The following is a 19,091-nucleotide window of genomic DNA, read 5'->3' as shown; positions in this document are numbered from 1 at the left end:
CAGAACTGGTGATGTCAGGGCCGCCCGACCTTGGGCCAGGGCCTCTGGTCACAGATGGCATAGGGGGAGCAGTGCAAAATAGTAGTCCAGAGTCTGGACACTGAGGAACAGCACCAGGTTAAAATCCTGCCTCTCCTTATTCAAGTTTTGGGGACAGGTTACCTAACCGCCATGTACTCCACTTTTCTCTTTGGTAAAAAGGATATAACTATGGTACATTGCTGCTGGAATTGTTGAAGATTACAATAATGCATAGTAAGCACTTAGCATAGTGACCTATCCATAGTGAGTTGTCTGTGTACATTTGTATTATTCTTGCAGAAAACCCTTTCTCTTTCTAATAAATTGTAGATTTATTTTAAAGGACTTAAACTCAAAGTTTCTGTATTAGCAAAGAGTCTGCTTAATTCAGACTCAATTTTTTTTTTTTTACATGATGATCGCTGCAGTCAAGGAGCATTTTGTAGGTCTGTTCTTGTGTCTCCATGAATCCAACCTCTGTCCCCACGCTAACACACTGGCTGAGTCCGCCACCTACTCTGCCCGCCTGAATATGCGAGCTATGTTGAGCCTCCGCCTCAGGAGGTGTCTTCACACTGTTTCCGGCTGTTCTCTCCCACAGCACCGTGGGGGCAGTTATCACATACTCGGGGACATTTCCCCTTCTTTCTTCTCCCTCAACAAGAATTCTTAATTGTTCAGACTCAGGATTGAGAGTGAGTGCACGCACACATGCCACCATTCATCCATGCTCAGATCATTTAGTTCAGTATGGGACTCAATTCATGGCGTCTTTCCCAAAGCATCAAGGACCTAAAGTGTTTCTTAAAACTGCAAGGTCGACCAGAAAATTTTTTTGAAAGTTCAAATAGTACTCTCATTGATTTTCATAAAAAGTCTTTGGAGACTAAAGGGACTATTATGTGGAGTTTCTTTTGTCCTAGTGGATGATTGATGAGGCATTCATCGCCTGGGTCTGACTCTGCGTTTTCCCCGTGGGTCTCTGTGTGGGTCACATGCTGTGGGCATCTTTGAAAAGCATTTTCAGAAGCTTCAGCGCCTCACTGGAGTCTCCTGAATCTCATCAAGAACTGAGTTGAATTGTCATCCAGCACAATGAGCAACAGGTTTGTGGGCACCTGGAAGCTGGTCTCCAGTGAACACTTCGATGACTACATGAAGGCTCTGGGTAAGAAGGGTTTTTTTCTTCCTCTGCTAGGGAAGACTCCTTTGGAGCAAGCTTTATGACTCTTCCCTTCTAGTTCCTTCTCCAGGAGTCGGGGGAAGTTGCACAGGCCGCCTTCTGTCCTCCTCCAGGATCGATCTTCTCTTGTGTCAGATGATTTTGTTGCATTTTGTTGGTGGCAATTTTAATAGATTTTTAACCTACGAGAGAGTTGCTTAAATGCATGGAACTCCCACTAATTCCACAGGTGGTTTCATATCCCTAGTGCTTTGGGTTCACACATGCAGAAAAGAAGTCTTGGAAGTTCCGTCAACCGATCCCCTGGCTTTCCTGAAAGCTAGATTCATAAAAACTGAAATGCTCATAATATAAGCAGTTGAAGATATTGAAGTTAACATTTTGGTGCTCAGCCATACTGTGAGTTTACTCTCTAGGTTGTCTATTATTACATAATCATGTAGACAGAGAGTTTGTAATGAAGAAATGCATTCAAGTAGGATGTTTGTAGCCTTGGGAAGTTACTGAGATAAAAAGAATTGGGCCATGACAGTGAAGTCACACTCAGTGACACCAACATCAGGCTTTCCTGGAGCTGGAGCAGCAGATGCAGATGGAAAAATCCCATCATTAGTTATGTCAACTGTATTTGACACTATCTAGACAGTGTTCCATAGATATGAGCCCAACTGATGGGAAGAGTCTTCTCATACTTCCAGAGCTGTATAAATCTAATAGCAGTGATGACAATGACCCCAGGTTGCCATGTCAAATGCCTGAGCTTCACTGGACTGTTCAGAAATTTTGTGAGAAAGGTTCTATTTATAGATAAAATGAGCAAAATCATGTCACATTGCCTGGAAAACTTCGAGACCTTATGGGGAATCTATCCATTCGATCAGATTGGTTAGATGTATGGTCTTCACTTTACAGCTGAGAAAGAAGCAACATACGAGACAGTTTCAATGAAAGACTCCCTAATTCTGTCATTTTTAAATTTTAGGATGCATAGAAACACCTGGGGGTTGGTAAATGTAAATTCTCAGCCTCTACTGTAGAAATTTAGTTTGGAAAACATTGCCTTAAATCATATAAGATTAGTCAGAACTAGAAAAAAAAAGAGTACAGTTTGCAATTCTTTATTAGGCCTAACTTTTCACTTATATTTAGTGTGTGTGTGTGTGTGTGTGTGTGTGTGTAATTTGTAGTGATACAGGTCTTGAAGGGAGATGGATTTCCTACAGACTAGATTTATGGGTCACAACAAACTTTCAAAAGTGAGATTCTATCAAGGATATGTGTGTGTGTGGGGGGGAGTTCTTTCCTATATCCATAATAGGTTACTGAGGGAGAAAAGTTATAGAATAGTATGCATATTTCATTGTATCATTCAAAAATATACCCATGATATATGTACAGACTGAGATGTCTATACTGGCCCATATAAAGTATATAATCAGTGATACTTGGTGGAGCATAATGTTGGATGTGCTCAGGTAGATGACTAGCCCTATTCAGACTGAATAATTTTATCTTTTAAATCTGTAGACATTAGCTTCATAATAACAAAACCTGAAATATTCGAGTCCATAACACGTGTTTCCATTAGGTGATGACACACGGGAGGAGGTCCTTAGTAGGTATGACATTACCTGCCATCTACACACTTGAGGCAAATCTGGGCCCCTACAGTCTCCCTAGGGGCTCTCTCTGGGTCAACACAATTCTAATACTACCTTGATTTTCAGGTGTGGGGTTAGCCACCAGAAAATTGGGAAATTTGGCAAAACCCAGAGTGATCATCAGTAAGAAAGGGGATTTTATAACCATAAGGACTGAAAGCACCTTTAAAAATACAGAGATATCCTTCAGGCTAGGCCAGGAATTTGAAGAAACCACAGCTGACAACCGGAAAACAAAGGTAACCTTTAATGTTTCTCTTCGAATCTGCAGTCTGAGAAAGAGAGAGGGAGAGAAAGAGAGAGAGAGAGAGAGAGAGAAAGAGAGAGAATGAATTACTCTTGCTAGTGTTAACGGGGTGGACTGCTTTTTTCTGTGTGGTAAGGGACCTCTCATAAAAATAGTTCAATACTGGATAAACTACTCCTTTGATCAACCAACGGCCAAGCACACCAATTCCGTGAACTTGTCCTTGCAGAGTGTCGTCACCTTGGGGAGAGGCTCACTGAACCAAGTACAGAAATGGGATGGCAAAGAGACCACAATACAGAGAAAGCTGGTGGACGGGAAAATGCTGGTGGTAAGAGGATTTTTACTTCTCAATGCAGAAATAATATTACTTGAATAAAGAAATTGGTTATATTATTTTCAAAATATTCTTTTTTCTTTGGAATCCAAATGGATAAGGAGAAAGATGGAGAGTGAAGTCAAAGTTAATGTTTGGGTGATATGTAAACTATCAAGAGTTCAAGTTCAGGTTTCAGAATTTAGAAACAACAAAGCCTACTTGTTATTTTAGAAAGAAAAACATGTAAAAATGGTAGTAAAGTTAAAGAGTATATGGATAAATTTCACTAGCTGGGACTCACAAAGAGAAAAGTAGTTCTAAGTTCTAAAAGCAAAACAAATCCAAAAGGCTCAATTACAGAATATTTGTAGATATTTAAGCACTTAGTTTTCAAAAATCTGTATTAACTTGGACTAAACCATGTCAATTGTGGAAGCTGAGCTTATTGGAGACCTGTTTTATCCCTAGATAAGAAGGATGACAGAGGTTACATGAGATGACCTCTAAAATTTTTTTTAAAGTTTTAGGCTCTGTGCTTACTAATTTATACATATGTTGACTATAAATAGATTCACATAGTGCAGGGGTCGGGAACCTACGGCTCGTGAGCCAGATGTGGCTCTTTTGATGGCTGCATCTGGCTCACAGACAAATCTTTAATAAAAAAATAATAATGCCCTGGCCTGTTGGCTCAGCGGTAGAGCGTCGGCCTAGCGTGCGGAGGACCCGGGTTTGATTTCCGGCCAGGGCACACAGGAGAAGCGCCCATTTGCTTCTCCACCCCTCCGCCGCGCTTTCCTCTCTGTCTCTCTCTTCCCCTCCCGCAGCCAAGGCTCCATTGGGGCAAAGATGGCCCGGGCGCTGGGCATGGCTCTGTGGCCTCTGCCTCAGGCGCTAGAGAGGCTCTGGTCGCAACATGGCGATGCCCAGGATGGGCAGAACATCGCCCCCTGGTGGGCAGAGCGTCGCCCCTGGTGGGCGTGCTGGGTGGATCCCGGTCGGGCGCATGCGGGAGTCTGTCTGGCTGTCTCTCCCTGTTTCCAGCTTCAGAAAAATGAAAAAAGAAAATAATAATAATAATAATAATAACATTAAAAATATAAAACACTCTCATGTATTACAATCCATTCATTTCTTACCGCTCATGTTCATGGTTGCGGGTGGCTGGAGCCAATCACAGCTGTCCTCCGGGACAACACCAAAATTTTATTGGATAATGCGTAATGTACATGGGTTGTTGTATGGCTCTCACGGAATTACATTTTAAAATATGTGGCGTTCATGGCTCTCTCAGCCAAAAAGGTTCCCGACCCCTGAGCTAGTGTTCTGAACGTCTCCTCCTTTAGTGCAGAGGTTCTTACCCCTGGCTGCACAATAGATTTACATGGGAAGTTAATACCAGTATAGGGGCCCCAACACAGATCAAACCTCCTGGAGGAGGAAGAGCCATAAGTATTTTCTGTTATTACTACAAATTTGTTGTCCTCTAGTTTGAGTTTTAGCTATTCAATTGTGCTCTCTCTCTCTTTTTATTAAGGAATGTAAGATGAAAGGCGTGATCTGCACCAGAATTTATGAGAAGGTCTGAGAAAATCGATGCCTCATTGAACTGATTTGAGCAGTTAATGTTGTAAATCAGCTGCTTTCATGGGCAAAATCTGACTATATACTGAAGTTTGCTTGTTTCTGCTTTTGTCTTAATAGGTCAGAGAGGATTAATTTACAATTCAGCCTTATTTAAATATTTCCAATTTGCATGCACACCTTTACTATATTAAAGTATGTATATTGGCCTGACCTAAATAGTTGAAAATTTCATTTAATTATTTGCAAAAAATATACTTGAAATGCTAACTAGAGGAAGTAAATACATTGACGAAGGGTAGCAAACACAAAGGCCTCCAGGGTGGTGAGGAAGAAGGATTGGAAGTGAGGCAATCTAGAAGGAGCTGTTTCAATGTAAGGATTCTAATTTCAGCTAAAATGGGCAACCTGGGCTCTACTCCAGTCAATGTTTTAAAATAGAAGGTTAATTTATAGACAGTAAAATGCATGGATGTTAAAGGTAGAGTTTAATTCGTTGTGACAAACACATGCACCCGTATAACTCACATGCTGATCAAGACTTATTTTTGATAAACTATTATCTATTTTAAAATTTTAGGTGCAACACAATCTTTCCATAATTCTTTCTCCTTTTCTTCCTCTCACTGCAACAAGTATCCTCAGTTTTCTATAGTACTGGGTTTTGCTCTACGCCCTGAAAGTACTTCCTAACGACAGCTGTGAAGGGAATTTATGTAGTTCCAACAATCACATTCTTACTGAGCATTTAGAAATTCAAGTCTGGCATTTAATGCCATGTCATTCTGCAAAGATGACATTGTAAACAGGCGTGGCAGCTTTACTAGCCTCGTTATTTTAAGCAGGTTTATGATGAGTAGAACAAAGACTGTTTTAAATTGTTTTTCTATAGCAGTGATTTTCAACTGGTGTGCTGCAAGAATTTTATTTTTTTTTATTTTTTATTTATTTATTATTATTTTTACAGAGACAGAGGGAGAGTCAGAGAGAGGGATAGACAGGGACAGACAAACAGGAACGGAGAGATGAGAAGCATCAATCATTAGTTTTTCATTGTGCATTGCGATACCTTAGTTGTTCATTGATTGCTTTCTCATATGTGCCTTGAACGCGGGCCTTCAGCAGACCGAGTAACCCCTTGCTTGAGCCAGTGACCTTGGGCTCAAGCTGGTGAGCTTTTGCTCAAACCAGATGAGCCTGCGCTCAAGCTGGCAACTTCGGGGTCTCGAACCTGGGTTCTCAGCATCCCAGTCCGAAGCTTTATCCACTGCGCTGCCATCTGGTCAGGCTTATTTTATTTTTTAAAGATTTTATTTATTCATTTTAGAGAGGAGAGAGTAAAGGGGGTGGTGCAGGAAGTATCAACTCCCATATGTGCCTTGACCAGGTAAGCCCAGGGTTTCGAACCAGAGATCTCAAGTGTTCTGGGTTGACATTTTATTCACTGTGCCATCACAGGTCAGGTGCAAAAAAATTTAAAACATGCAATACCTGACTATTTGGTCAGGGGCACTGACCTCTTTTCCCTTAGATTGTCAAATAAAAAAATGACAACAGCCAATACAACAATAGCTGTCCAGTGTGAATCAGTCAAAATTATACCAATTTTTTTTTTCATTAAATAGGCAAAAATATCTTTTTTAGTGTGCCATGAAATTTTAATAATTAGTATGTGTGCTGTGAGATAAAAAAAAAAAAAAGGTTGTAAATCACTGTTCTACAATAATTCAACCACAGTGTATAATATCCAGGCTCTATTTTGTTATCTACCTATTTGTCTTTCTATATGTCTGTCTTATCTATCTATCTATCTACCTACCTATCTATCCATCCACCCACCCATCCACCTACCCATCTACCCATCCTTCCATCCTAACTACCAGGGCCAGCTTTCTGCAAAACGAAAAACTGACAATGTTAGTTTTCAGCATCTCTGCTATCCAAAGCAGGTTCCAATGATTGTAATGTTTTCCTCTTTGAGGTCACATAAAGTTCCACCAAGCACCGTTTGACAGGTGCCTTAGCCTAAGTGGGACGGGTCCCCTGGAGAGAACTCAAGGCCCGCGGAAGTCAGTGGGCAGAGGGTAAGGAGGACGTTGTTGCTCCTACAATCACACCACAGGCAGCTCCTCACCCCACCAAGTTACCAGATTGTCCCTAATTCTCAATATCACACAGCTCCCAAAGTGCACTTAATTTGGTGAGTTCAGCCAATTTATTTTAATAATTTTAAAATATGCTGCTAGCCCCCATTTTCTTTCTTGGTGATCTCGTTTTCACTGACGCAGGTACTTTCTCTGGACGTCTTTGTAGACTCACGTGCTGACAGTATTATTCCTGGTATGTTTCTGAAAGCAAAGAGGAGTGTGTTAGAGTTGAGAGCAGACAGGTGAAGCTGCTGTGCCCCTCATCCCCAGACCCTTGAATCAGGATGGAGATGGAGCAAATAAGTAACTTGAGAGGCCTGTTTCAAATTATGAGCACCAAAACTCTCCATTTAGAGAAAACTCACCACCACCATTTTTCCATTCACAATTTGTCTTTTGATCGTTGTCTCTTCGCCCAGCCATTTTTGGACATGGACCAGGGAGTCATCATCTAATGTTATGATGGTCTACAAATGCATAGAAGAATCAATTAGAAATAGTCACTCACTACACTCTAACCCAGGGGTCAGGAACCTTTGGCTCACGAGCCAGATGTGGCTCTGTTGATGGCTGCATCTGGCTAGCAGACAAATCTTTAATAAAAAAAATAGTAATGTTAAAAACATAAAACATTCTGATCTGTTATAATCCATTCATTTCCTACCGCTCATGTTCATGGTTGCGGGTGGCTAGAGCCAATCACAGCTGTCCTCCGGGACAACACCAAATTTTTATTGGATAATGTGTAATGTACATGGGTTGTTGTATGGCTCTCATGGAATTACATTTTAAAATATGTGGTGTTCATGGCTCTTTCAGCCAAAAAGGTTCCCAACCCCTGCTCTAACCTACGCATGACTACTTTTTAATTTCTATTTTGAAATTTTTCCTCCAAAATCTTCAGCTGAGTTCATGTTATAATTTAATACCATCCAACTAGAGAAGTCTCACCTAATGCCTTCCTGTACCAGACAAATGGTCCCCAGCAATTGTGGGTAACTGTTTTCCTCAATATGCTTTTTTATACAGCAGCAAAGAGAGATCAGAAAAAATGTGAAAGTGTTAAATTTTTTGGCCCTGTCCAGCGCTAGAGTACTTTGCAAAGAAGATCGTCTTTGGAGGTTGTAGGAATATGCTGTGTGAAGACTTTCAGAGTTGGGGTAAACAATCAGAGACAGTGAGGCACCTGAGGGTGAAAGCCCTGAGTGGCCGAGAGTCCCAGGGCCCCTCTGATCCTGTGCTGGATACAGTGCAGGCTGGAAACAGCAAAAAGCAGGATAAGATTCAGCAACAAGAAATGTTTAGGCTCTGAGAACAGAAATTAGGACTCAGCATGTTCCTTGTCCTTTACTTCACCACCCTGAGAACTTCTGCTGTCTGCTTCCTTCAGTTATTTGTACTGGCTAATAAATATCTGAGTAAGGCTAATAAATATCTGACGAGGCTTCAGTCCTCTGGTGTGCTGACCGGGGCTATTGCCTTCCTCGGCCCCTTGGAGCATTTCATCTGGTCTCCAAGTTCATTGTCACTGCAACAGGAGATGTGCAACACTAATGAACAAAATGAGCTGCCCCAGCTGACTTGGTAATTAATCAAAGCAGCTATGAATACACCTTGCCCAACCACCTGTTAGTTCTTTCCTTGACTGGGAAACACCAGGACGGTTTGGTGCCTACCTTCACTTTCCGGTTGTCCATGGTAGTTTCATCAAACTCTTCCCCAGCTTGAAGGAGATCTCAAAGTTCTTGAAGGAGCTCTCTGTTTTGATGTTCACTGTACCCTCATGGGTACTAATCTAGATAATTGGCTTTGCCAATATAGCTAGGGGCCAGACTGCATGGTCCACTTTTATAAGACAGAGAAAGGAGCAGCTCTTTTTAGGTCATTTAGGAAGAAGTGCCAACAATCATTTTGGAAGCCCTCTAACTTAAAAAGAAGGTGTGCTTCCCCCATTGAAGTTTTGGATGAAGTGTGGTACTTTCTTTAACCTCTCTGTGACAGCTAAATTGAACCAGACCCTCCCAATCAGAAAGCATGTCCAGTAATTATACTTGTCAATTTGCAAAGCTAGCTTCACTTTTTTGAGCCTCTATTCATCTAAAATGAGCCTTTCAGGTGTGGTGCCTTTCAGGTGATCAGATCTTGGTGGAGGGGCACTGAGACATTCATTTTAGAGATGAGAGCATGCTGTCCCACAGAGGCAGGGAGGCGCATTCTGGGTGATGTGTCTGGTAAATGTCAGAGCTGAGACTGAAAAACAGAGTAATGCCGGTGATCAAGGCCAGGTAGATGGTAGAGAAAATGAGGAACCAGAAAGCCTTGGGCCATTCCCATTTAATAGAGTCTTACAACAGCAATGAGCAAACAGGCAGGGGAAACCACTTCTCAGGCAAACAGCAAACTGGCGCCTCACAATGGTGGGCAGGCAATCCACAATCCTCCCTGAGGGCAAGCACCCATAGCCTTACATAGACAATACACACATGGTGCTGCCATGTGCTCATGCACTAATCAAGCAAAGTGCAAATGAGCAAGCCTAACACACTGTTTGCCCCAACATTCCACCCCTTTAGGGTGGCTCACTTCACAATCTACACAGCAGGTATCTTCTGCATTCATCCCTGTGTGAGGAATGAAGTACATTACATAAACAGACTACAGCAACAGCACAAGTTATACAATTACATTAGTTACAAAGGTGCCCTTCACAATGAGTCCCTGAGCACTCTGCCTAGGAAGTTAACTGGAATCCCACCTCTAGCCCCCTACCACACAGTAGGTGTGAGCGCCTGTATAGTCCAGGGCTATGTCCATTGAAGAAAGTGTCTTGGTGTGTCTCTGCAACTGGATAGGAACAGCTTCCAAGCCCCACCCATCAGGGTCTCTCATAGTACTGTCCCCAAGCTGCATGTCCACCCAGCAAGGGAGCCAGTGCCCTTCTCTGGTCGCAGTCCAAGAGTCCATTATATTGCTCAATGATCAGTCCACGATAGACAGCCCAGCTGTCTGTGCAAATTACCCAGGGTGGAAGTCCATTACAGGCAACTAGCCATACAGCTCACTATTAACAGATCCCAACACCTTTCCATAAGTGCTCTGTCTGTTGCCACAAGCCCCATCCAAACCCCTCAGAGGTCCAAGCTCACAGGACCTGGCAGGGTCAAACACATTCAAGGCCTGTGCTGCCTTGACAGTTCTCTTAGCTGCAATAAATAGGCCCTGGCTGGTTGGCTCAGCGGTGGAGCGTCGGCCTGGCATGTGGGGGACCCAGGTTCGATTCCTGGCCAGGGCACATGGGAGAGGCACCCATTTGCTTCTCCACCTCCCCCCTCCTTCCTCTCTGTCTCTCTCTTCCCCTCCCACAGCCGAGGCTCCATTGGAGCAAGGATGGCCCGGGCGCTGGGGATGGCTCCTTGGCCTCTGCCCCAGGCGCTAGAGTGGCTCTGGTCGTGGTGGAGCGACGCCCTGGAGGGGCAAAGCATTGCCCCCTGGTGGGCAAAGCGTCGCCCCTGGTGGGCGTGCCGGGTGGATCCCGGTCGGGTACATGCGGGAGTCTGTCTGACTGTCTCTCCCTGTTTCCAGCTTCAGAATAAAATTATTTAAAAAAATAAAATAAAATAAAAATAAATAAATAAAATAAAAAGAAAAGCACCCATTACCTTCTAATGCCAATACCTGCTGCACATTGAAGGGGACTAATGGATTGCCAATTCCACATGGAGCCACTGGCCCCTGCCCATCTCTGTTAGATGAGTTCCTTGGCCTTCTCCCTCTTCAAACTGGGACAACGAATCTTGGGGATCCTTCTGTCTCTCAGCTGTCACCAACAAGTAATCCTGCAGCCATGCAACCTGAACACCAGCCATTTTCTTCACAACTACTTGGGCTACCTGCTTCCCCCTTTTTCAGCAGCTGGAACCTCTTTTCCAGTTCAAGCTGCCATCAAAGCTCTAACAGGATTTTATTAGACCTGCCATCCAATTTCTCCCTATCTGCCCTGGTCACAATGAAATCTACCCACACCTGTGTTTGGGTGACCTTTACAAGCCTATTTCTCTTGATAATTAGGCGAGGGGGCAATGTGGGCAGCAGCCTGCACAGCTTTATGATCCCGTGTTGTCCAGCTCCTCAAAATCTGCCACCTTCTGTGTAACTGCACTGATGGGCTGTCCCACATAGGGGCCCAGGATAGCCACTAGTGACCCAAAAAGGGCTGATGGGGTACTACAGAGAATAAGGTCCCTCATCCCTGTCATAAATACTTCCTCATCTGGCCCATGGGACCTCAAATTGAAAGCAGCATTCTTCATACCTCATTCCCAAAGGACCTGGGGCAGCTCTGTATATGTCTGCCACCAACTCACTGCCCCTGGCAAGTCTCCAGCATTCTGCCAGACAAATGGCAGCCATCACTCACTCTAATAGGGTATGATTTCCTGGGTTGTCATAGCAGTTCTGAAGACACTGCCTCAAGGAGGAGTGCACGGTAATGGCAGCCAATATTTCCATTCCTGTTCTAGAGAGCATGATGCCATCCACACACACACACACACACACACACACACACACCCCATGTCTCACAACCACAGCAACCAAGCTGCCTGGAGCTCAGTGGGTTTTTACTTGAATTGTGCCACAACTCCACCAACTCTGCCTGGGTGTAAGGCTTGACCACAGAGTGCTCCACTAGCTGCAGAAGGGCTTGTGCCTGCCCCTGAGGCACTTGTGTCTGCTGGGTTTTTACCTTCTGGGTGACCACTGGCTGGGTTCTGAGTCTGAAGATGGCAGTTTCAGCCCAAACCTCCACCTCAGAAGAGTCAGAAACGACTACAGCTGCTGACTCAGAGCCACTCTGCTGGCATGGATGCAGCTCTGTCTTCAGTGCCTGCTTGAGCTCCTGAAGCTGCTGGCTCTCAGCCTGGAGCTGAAGCTTGAGCTCTTGAACCTGCAGTTGTTTTTCTAACAACTTTCATTGCCAATGTTCAGCTTCCAGGACAAATTCCAACCTGCAAGCCTATAATACCTTCTCCAGAGATTGTTCCAGTTCCAGGAGCCTCTGGTGCTCAGCCGGCATCTCACATGGCAGCTCTTAAGAGCGGTTGCACTCATTCTCCAGTGCTCATTCTAGTTTATACTGTTACTGGTTCTTAGCCTGTAACCTAACTTGAAAATCTGCAACTCTTTCTCCAGTGACCTTTCCAGCTCGTGTCATTGTTGGCACTCAGTCTGCAGCTCATACTGTAGCTTTTGATGTTGGGCAGCCTTTTGCACAGAGATCTCAGTTTCTTCTCACAGGGCTATAAATAACACACAGCCCACAGCCCCCAAAAGGACAGCCATGGGAAAGCATATACTAAAGATCAGCGACCACTGCTCTATCTCACCCTTCAAGAATGTTGGCAGCTCCATACCAACCCGATATGAACTCTGCCCACAACACCAAATGTAATTCCAGTGGCCAAGGCCAACAGGTCCACATTGGATTCAGGAAGACAATAGAGGAACTGTGGAGCCAGAAAGCATTGGGCCATTCCTGTTTAATAGAATCTCGTAATGGCAGACAAGCAAACAGGAAGGGGAAACCACTTCTCAGGCAAACAAACAGCAAAAATGGCCCCTCACAGTGGTGGGCAGGCAATCCGCAATCCGCCATCCACCCTAGGGGCAAGCACCCATAGTCTTACATAGACCATACTCACGTGGTGCTGCCATGTGCTCACATACTGTAATCAGGCAAAGTTCAAGTGACCAAGCCTAAAACAGCTGTTTTCCCAACACACAGGTTTTCTATTTGACCAAAGATTTTAGCACATTTTTTTTGTTTCTTAAAAATCATAAAATACAATTTTTAAAGTGCCTTAACTGCTTTAAAAGAACATGACTTATAAAGTCCAAGCTCCTGTCTCATTTGCCGGTTCAATCCCTTCTGGCCGAGGAGAGAGGAGGTGGCACACTGAACTATTTGGCTGAGAGCCTGGCCCTGTGGTTCAGGTTGGGACTGTCCATCCTCAAACCACCTGACCTCAGGAGGAGGTGGCGGTAGAAATGACACCTCTCTCAGTATTGATAACAAACTCATTTCACATTCAGATTATGGAATGGTAGGACCGGTCTGACTGCAGCGAGGCAGTGTTAGACATCAGCCCCAGAAGAGGGAAGGGTGGTGTGGTTAAAGCCCAGGCTCCAGCTTTGCCAGCTTGGGCATGTTATCTCAATAGTCAAATGTGTACAGTGATAGGCCTTATCTCACAGCTGTGTGAGAGATGAATGGTGGGCCTTCAAAGATAAGTGGCACATAGTAAGTGCTCAGCTCTTATGCCCTCTTGCCTCTGCCTAAGCCCAGTTCCCACTCAACACAAATGCTTCTCTTGCCAGAAGCCCCAAGTTTCTTAAGTGTCACAAAATTGAAACTCCAACAGGTGAGTCTCTGACTCCATGAAGCAATAGGGAACATGTTTCTTTTTTTTTTTTTTTTTTTTGTATTTTTTCGAAGTTGGAAACGGGAGGCATCCAGACGGACTCCCGCATGCGCCCGACTGGGATCCACTCGGCATGCCCACCAGGGGGCGATGCTCTGCCCATCTTGGGGCATCGCTCTGCCGCAATCAGAGCCATTCTAGTGCCTGAGGCAGAGGCCATGGAGCCATCCTCAGCGCCCGGGCAAACATTGCTCCAATGGAGCCTTGGCTGTGGGAGGGGAAGAGAGAGACAGAGAGGAAGGAGAGGGGGAGGGGTGGAGAAGCAGATGGACGCTTCTCCTGTGTGCCCTGGCCAGGAATCGAACCCGGGACTCCCGCATGCCAGGCTGACGCTCTACCACTGAGCCAACCAGCCAGGGCAAACATGTTTCTTATTATTCCCTGAGAAGTTAATACTGATTATAAAAAAGAAACAAGTATTCTATTATGAGCACATTGACTTCTTATGATGCATTGATCATTTCAGCCATGTTTAAGAAAAAAGTAAGGTTAAAAAAATTCTTGACTTTATACACAGTTTATTATTGCAAGGGAGATTTCTCTTAATTAAGTATTAAACATTACTTAATTAGGTAGTGAATAATTACTGTTCTATGATTAGTAAAGAAAGTTTAGTTGCTATGGACCCTGAGCCACTATAATTGATGTTTATGCAACTTGGATTAGAATTCAAGAGTGAATAGGGTCTATACTTATGCATAATAGCCAATGGTGAGACACTTGAATCCGGAGAAAATCATTCCACTTCTCCAATAAAAACTTTGAAATTCTTCAAAATAATGTTATAAAAATAGCTTCCACAGGTATCAGAACTCCAAAAATTAACCAACTAGAAACTTGGTTATTATTTTTTATTGCTCTTTTGAAGTTATAACTTAAAGCCAGCCTTGAAACAAATTTAGTTGATAGATTTATCTATCGATAGTTATTAGTTTCTGTAAATTTAAAGCTGGGAAAAGCTATTGATGAAATGATCAAGCTAAAGAGAAACTCTATCAAGGGATCATTTTTCAAAATATTTTTGCAAATAGTTCCATAAAAGGTAAATAGCCTTAAATATATGGATGGTGACTAGAAGGAGGTATATCTAAGCCTAGTATTGTATTCCCAAAAGAGACAATTACTGTCCATAACAAAAAAAAGCAAATGTAGTTACATAAACTTTGTTAATTTCATGTACATGTGCCCCAGGCTCACAAAAGAAAGAGAACTCTAGGAACAAACCCAGTCCCATCACAAAATGCGTGTCCAGTTCTCAAACCTTGCAGTGGTCTTCTCACCCAGTTGTCCCAAGTACTCCTCAAATTTTTCACTATGTTCCAGTTCTAGTTCCCAAGTTCCCAGGAAAGTCTCCACCATGGTGGAAAGCTTGCTGGGAGGAGGCGTTCACAACCAAATGCCAAAGGGAGTAGGTTTCCATGGCTCCCAGCACCTTCATTTAAAGGAATACTCATCACGTGAGTCTCCTGAAATGGCCAATGGGCAGCAGTAAGACCAAGGAGTCCATGTGAAGTTAAATATAGGTCAACAATTATAGCACTCCTAGCAGAGATTTATGCCTCAGGATCACCTAATAAATATACTGTAACTTGTGAAATAAAAACTCATTTCAAAAGGAATCAGCCTTTAGAATGAATGCCTAGTCAACTCTGAAGGAATTGCCTTTCCCACATCTAAGGAATACATGACAGAGGTATTTTGTCACCTGATAGAAAACATCCTTGCTTGGCCACCTTCAGTTATTTGCACAAATCACATTGCCAGAGAACTCTCTGTATTACAATAGTATCTTCTCCTCCCTTCCTTGCAGATTTGATAAACTGATTATCAGTTAATGTAACTGAAATGTCTACCCTTGTTTGAAGTGAGGTGTGGGCTGTAATTAATATCATCATTTTTCTTCATTCAGAATGGTTGTGAACTGGAAAGAAAAGTAATGATTATCATTGATTAGTGCTTTATGATATATGATCAAAAGGGAAGTAGGACTAAGGCTTGGAAATTTTATCTTTTAAGTTTACAAAGTAAGCTCAATATTAAAAGATACCACTTGAAATTGTGAGGGGAAATTTTCAGGAGAAATACAGTATTTTGATGTATGCATTCTAAAGACAATGGAGAAGGTAATTTAAATCTTGGTGCAATTAGGTCTGAAATCATCTTCTGCCACCCAGATAATGGAAACAAATGTCACAGGTACTGTGTTTCCTAACACAGTAGGAAAAAAGGAATAGATTCAGAGGCTGTGGATTTATGTCACAATTCTGAGCTCCAGTAGTTTTGAAGAAGGCTGGGAAGTTAGAAGTATATTCATGCTATTATCTGCCTGTGTTAAACATTCCTTCAATGTAAGGAGATATTTATTCAAACCATCTCTTTGTGGGAAAAAAATTAAAAATAAGTTGATGTTTTGGCACCACAATATTTATAACTTCAGTCAGCTAAAGAATTTCTACTGATATAAATATATAAAGAGGAAATTTATAATGCAATATTTTTCTAGGTGCTATAGTTATTAAAGTATCTGGAGAATAAAACAGGAAGCCAGGACCCAAGAGTCAGTTTCAGAAACCTGACACCGGGCTCGAGGTAAGTGCCTCCACAGTTGGAAGTGTCCTCAGGGGTGATGCTCTCATGAAGAGCACATGACTGGATCTTGCCTACCTAGTTGTAGGCAAGCATGTCTTCAAGAAGATAGCAGGCATACATGCTACGCGTGTTTGCCATCGTGGCTACTGGGACAAAGGTCTCTCATTAGTGTCATCATCTTTTCTCCAATTCCCCTGCCATTTATGAATCCAGAAATCAATCCTGTGACCCATTTTAGAACCCATGTAACTCACATCCTGATCAAGACATGGTACATTTCCTTAACCTCACAATGTGTTCCTGTGTTCCTTCCCAGGTACTGCCCCACCCTGTCCCATTTCCAACATTAGCAAGTTCTGATTTACTTTTTAGCATCACAGGTTAGTTTTCTCTGTTCTCATTCTTCATATAAATAGATTTATACATAATGTCTTCTACTCTGTTTGCCTTTTAAAACTCAGCATTTTTTTTTAATTCATCCATATTGTTGCATGCAGCAGTAATGTTTTTATTTTTATTCCTGAGTAGTATTTCATTGCAGGAATGTATCACAGATTATACTGTTTATCCATTATTCTCTCAAGGCATTTGGGCTGTTTTTATTTTGAGGCTATGATGAATAAAGCTCTTATAAACATTCTTATACGAGGCTGTTTGTAGACACATGAGGTCCTTCCTTTTGGATACATTACTAGAAATGTAATTACTGGATCCAATTGGTCTTGACAGGCAGGAATTGGGAACCACTGAGCTAAGATAATAATGAAACTATTTTCACATGTATTACATAATTGATCAAATGTGAAGATGTAGTGATGTTAAGACCAGAATTTTTCCTCCGGAAGAAGGAAGATTTAAATATGTAATAAGGGAATTAAGAACAATATTAGGCAATGGGCTGGAATAGTAATAAATTCATGGTTTCTGAGGCGTGTGTGTGTGTGTGTAATTGGACATGCATGTATGCATGCATTTAAGTGTGTCTGTATATATGTGCTTATGTGCCTGGATACAGTAGTCCCCTTTATCCTTCAGGTATACATTCCAAAACACGCAATGGATGCCTGAAATCACAGCTACTCCCAAACCCTATATATACCCTGCTTTTTTCCCTATACATACATGTCTATGATAAAGTTAATTTATAAATTAGGGAGAGTAGGGTATTAACAACAATAACTAATAATTAAATAGAACAATTATAACAGCATATAAAAGTTATGTGACTGTGGTCTGTCTCTCTCTCAAATATCTTACTGCACTGTACTGACCTTTCTACTGAAAGGAAGCACTTTACGGATTCTCTTTGGCATATCCAAATTGCCCTCCGTTGCATTTTGGGGCTGTTCTTAAGTAAAATAAAGGTTATTTGAATACAAGTCCTGCAATATGTTAACCCAGATGGCTACTCAGTGATGAACGGGGTTGGGGGGGGATCTATAGGATGGAGAAGCTGGGCAAAGGGGACAGTCGCACCCCAAGTTGGATGGGGAAGAATGAGCTTTCATCTCACGACTCAGAACTGCACAGAATTTAAAATTTATGAATTGTCTTCGAAATTTTTCATTTAATATTTGTGGACCTTTGTTGACTGCAGGTAACTGACTAAAACCACAGGAGGCAAAGCTGCAGATAAGGAGGGAACCCAATATGTGTGTACAGACAGCCCTACCTGCCCAAAGAGCTCAGAAGCAAGGACGCCTCCCTCTGTGGGAATGAGTGTACCTAGCGCCAAGGTCTTGGTGTCTAATATCATGCCTCCCAAATGAAGGAGGGCTCCTTGGAGAAATGGCCGATTCCATTGTGAGGGCAGAGTAGGAACAACCTGAGCCTAGAACATCTCGTTATTCCAGAAGGTAAGAAGGTATTCAAATAAATAACTGAGGTATGCCGCCCAAATGTGGAAGTGAGCTTGAAGGTACTCCCATTGGCTCAAACTAGGATAATTTGAGAAGCAAAATACTAGAAAAAAGTCATAAATTATAAATCATTGGAGGAAAAATAAGAATCCATGAGTACATACTAGAGAGAGGAATAGAAAAAGAGAGAGAGAGAAGAAATTATCTTCCTTATTGTAGAATGCCAGGAGCTTGCTGGTAAATGTGAAGACATGCTGGAATTGGAAACGCGTCATTTTTCAACCATCCCAGTAAATACGGACTCACATACAAATTTATCAATGGATGTTAAAGGTAGAGGGGAATTTTGGCTAGTATCAAGATAATAATTTTATTTTAAAGTATCTCCACACAGATTTCATATTAATTACAAGGGAGAAAAAAGGTAGCAATGCAGTGGGGAAATTGGACGACCTCTTGACTAGGTCATTGAAATTAAGCTTACCAATGAAGGGCGGATGAAAAACACATGGCTTCCAATGCGGTAGCACCGAGAGAGAAGTGACATCACTTGTGTAGTATTCTGGCCCAGAATCCACATCTGGGTCTAATCGTAAGGAAACAGCAGACAAATTCCAAATGAGGAATGTCCTATTAAAAAAGGAGAGTGTTGATTGAATTCTTCAAAAATGCCAATGTCACAGAAGACAAAGAAAGGCTCTGGGGAAATGTTCCACATTAAAGTATACTAAAAATATACCACAACCAAATGCAGTACGTGGTCCAGACTGGACTCTGTACTGGAGAGAAAATAAATGCGGCAAAGGACACTGTTAGATTAACTGGAAAATTAGAACAAAGATGGCAAATGAGATTAGAAGTTTGCTTTGGTTACATAAGAGAATATCCCTATGCTTGGGAGATATACACGAGAGTATTTGGGGGTAATAGTTTATAATGTATGCCATTTACTCCCACAAAGTCTCAGAAAAAAGCACTGTGTGTGTGTGTGTGTGTGTGTAG

General features: G+C 42.4%; 1 protein-coding gene and 1 pseudogene across 1 annotated transcript; one reads left to right on the top strand and one right to left on the bottom strand.

Moving 5' to 3' along the window:
* Positions 1 to 1,091: 1,091 nt before the first annotated feature.
* On the top strand, positions 1,092 to 5,083 carry LOC136328556 (myelin P2 protein). Its single transcript, XM_066264694.1, has 4 exons — positions 1,092 to 1,189; positions 2,932 to 3,104; positions 3,342 to 3,443; positions 4,969 to 5,083. Exons 1-4 carry the CDS (start codon positions 1,117 to 1,119, stop codon positions 5,017 to 5,019), a joined length of 399 nt encoding a protein of 132 aa, XP_066120791.1. The 5' UTR covers positions 1,092 to 1,116; the 3' UTR covers positions 5,020 to 5,083.
* Positions 5,084 to 7,291: 2,208 nt separating this feature from the next.
* LOC136329802 (fatty acid-binding protein 9-like) lies at positions 7,292 to 15,000 on the bottom strand (annotated as a pseudogene).
* Between the last annotated feature and the right edge of the window lie 4,091 nt (positions 15,001 to 19,091).

Source organism: Saccopteryx bilineata, chromosome 3 (assembly GCF_036850765.1).
Source record: "Saccopteryx bilineata isolate mSacBil1 chromosome 3, mSacBil1_pri_phased_curated, whole genome shotgun sequence".
Lineage (NCBI taxonomy): Eukaryota > Metazoa > Chordata > Mammalia > Chiroptera > Emballonuridae > Saccopteryx > Saccopteryx bilineata.
The sequence above is the reverse complement of the archived record's forward strand: the minus strand, read 5'-3'. Positions and strand labels throughout refer to the sequence as shown.